Genomic DNA, 2,698 nt, shown 5'->3' with positions numbered 1-2,698 from the left:
CTGCAAAACACCTTCTGGATTAAACAAATCAACACACACACTGCTTCCTTTAATGGTTTTAGAGCCAAACCGTGCAGAGTAAGTGTAAGAAATCCCAGATAAAGCAGGTGGATTGAGCAAACTCACCCATCTGCTCCAAAAATCTGTTTACTTTGAGTAAAGCTTGCAGCGAATCCTCTCCAATACCAAAGTACAAACTCCTAATTGCTTGCTCATCATAGATTTGTAATAAATACATATACAATAAATATAAGATTCCTTGGAAAAAGTATGTTTACAAATAAATAGTAAAAATAATAAGTAATAAATAATATACATGAGTTTTGTGTGTAACAGAGATATTGTGCATTTTCCAAGTAAGATTGTTACAAAGTTTCTTTATACTGAATGTTTAACAAAACACTATCAAAGTATCTAAAATTCAAGTTTGATACTAAACAATATGTAAACTCTATACTTCTAAATGTGTTTTGTATATATTTTATACTTTTTTTATATATAAGTAAATGTAACAGCAATAACTTTTGGATTGCACTGATTTGGGGATTAACTATTTCTCTTGCATGAATAGGAACTCAATTTGCATGATAAACCTGTTGTGGGTGGGTCTGGAAAGGGTTAAGGTGTTGGTGAAATGTGAGAGTTGGGGCAGGACTAGGAAGCTTCTGTCTGATTGGCTGTTAGAAAGAGATTAATATGCAGTCATTCAGTCCAGCCACAACACTTCTTAACAGGGGAGAACTAGAGAAGTTTGTGTGAAGAGACCAGACCAGCCCATCCAGATACTTTGCTGCGTTTTCTGCTTCTACTGAACTGGATTCCTGCGATCTTTTGCACTTTCAGCTCCCAATGTATAGTATGCTGGAAAATGATATCAAGACCTCGGTGCAGCAAACCAACGCACCACCTGGAGGAACTGTGACCACAGGGAGTAAAGGCAATGCTGCCACCCAGGACCAGGATCGAGTCAAGAGGCCCATGAATGCTTTCATGGTGTGGTCCAGAGGACAGAGGAGAAAGATGGCCCAGGAAAATCCTAAAATGCACAACTCTGAGATCAGCAAGAGGCTGGGGGCAGATTGGAAGCTCCTGAGTGATGCAGAAAAAAGACCTTTTATAGATGAGGCCAAGAGGCTGAGAGCTGTCCATATGAAGGAATACCCGGATTACAAGTACAGACCAAGGAGAAAGACCAAGACCCTCCTGAAAAAGGACAAATACTCCTTGCCCGGCAATCTTCTGGCACCAGGTGTGAGCCCAGTTACCAGCACTGTTGGACAAAGGATAGACTCTTATGCCCATATGAATGGTTGGACCAATGGGGCTTACTCACTGATGCAGGATCAACTTGGATACACACAACATCCAGGAATGAACAATCCCCAAATCCAGCAGATGCACAGGTATGACATGAGCAGCCTACAATATAATCCAATGATGTCTTCTGCTCAGACCTACATGAATGCAGCTTCTACGTACAGTATGTCCCCAATGTATAATCAGCAAACCTCTACTGTCATGAGCCTAGGCTCCATGGGCTCAGTGGTGAAATCGGAGCCTAGTTCACCCCCACCTTCCATTACTTCTCACACTCAGAGAGCCTGCTTAGGAGACCTCAGAGATATGATCAGCATGTACCTGCCTCCAGGTGGAGATGCCAGCGATCCATCGTCAATCCAAAACAGCAGACTGCATGGTGTCCACCAACATTACCAAAGTGCTGGGACTGCAGTGAATGGTACCATGCCATTAACGCACATTTAAAAAAAAAAAAAAAACATTCTCTACTTTAAAAAATAGAAAGAAACTGACATTTTGCTTGCATGACAAGCATATCAGAATTCAGAAAACTTGAGGACAAGGAGTTAAAAAGGATTTTTTTTTTTTATTATTATTTTTAAGTTTCAGAGAACTTCTAGCGCACAATGTTTTTGTGTATATTTGGGGATCTGTGTCTCTGGAACCCCAGTGACTCCTAGATGAGCTTTTCTGTTTTAATAAGGAACTCCTTTTTTCTTCATTTTTAGAAATAACTTTGGGACAGTAAACTATAATCCAAATGTTTACATGTTTTATTGATCTGCTGCTTTTTATTGAGTTTTATCCAAAACTGTAAATTTTACCGTTAACTTTTAGCAATTTTGTTTTTTAACTTTATCAAGAGATGTGCAGGTCGCAAATACAGGTTTTGTTTTTCCTTTTATTTATAGCAAGTTGTATTTTTTTTCTTTTCTTTTTATTACCTGTAAAGTTCTGTACAAAAAAATTTAGTTTGTGTCCTGTTTTTGAAATGTTACTGTGATTTTAACATATCACCAAAAAGAGAATAGTTTTGTTTTACTTGGTTTTTACAAGCTTGAGCTTAAAATCATCCAAAAACCAATAAATTTTTTTAAGAGGAATTTTCTTTCTAAGTGTCTTTTCTTTTCTATGTTTTTTTATTTTATTTTTTTCATGCATGCATTTGTACTCTGTGTAAAGCAGACCTGATTCTGCCTGTTTGTGTCTGACCTATTTATTCATCTATGTAGTTAAATATTTTCTGACAGCTCTCATTTTTCTATCTGTTCCAAGTGGAGCCAGAAAGACCTATAGGGAGCGTTTAGTTCTAATTACAAGTTGTTTAGCAAATGACTGACATTTAACCGTGTGAATGTGCAGCAGGTTAAGCTTAATTCACAAAGCATTTAATACGGTG

At 37.7% G+C, this 2,698-nt stretch overlaps 1 protein-coding gene across 1 annotated transcript; it reads left to right on the top strand.

The window, feature by feature from the left end:
* Nucleotides 1-737: 737 nt before the first annotated feature.
* LOC140343190 (transcription factor Sox-3) lies at nt 738-2,395 on the top strand. Its single transcript, XM_072429736.1, has one exon. It carries the CDS (start codon nt 850-852, stop codon nt 1,762-1,764), a length of 915 nt encoding a protein of 304 aa, XP_072285837.1. The 5' UTR covers nt 738-849; the 3' UTR covers nt 1,765-2,395.
* The last annotated feature ends 303 nt before the right edge of the window (nt 2,396-2,698 follow it).

The sequence above is a fragment of the Pyxicephalus adspersus genome, chromosome Z (genome assembly GCF_032062135.1).
Source record: "Pyxicephalus adspersus chromosome Z, UCB_Pads_2.0, whole genome shotgun sequence".
In the NCBI taxonomy this organism is placed as follows: Eukaryota; Metazoa; Chordata; class Amphibia; order Anura; family Pyxicephalidae; genus Pyxicephalus; species Pyxicephalus adspersus.
Note: the sequence above shows the minus strand (reverse complement) of the source record. Positions and strands in the feature narration are given on the sequence as shown.

Coding starts and splice junctions, on each gene's coding strand:
- LOC140343190 (XM_072429736.1), top strand. CDS start 850: ATGTATAGTATGCTGGAAAATGATATCAAGACCTCGGTGCAGCAAACC.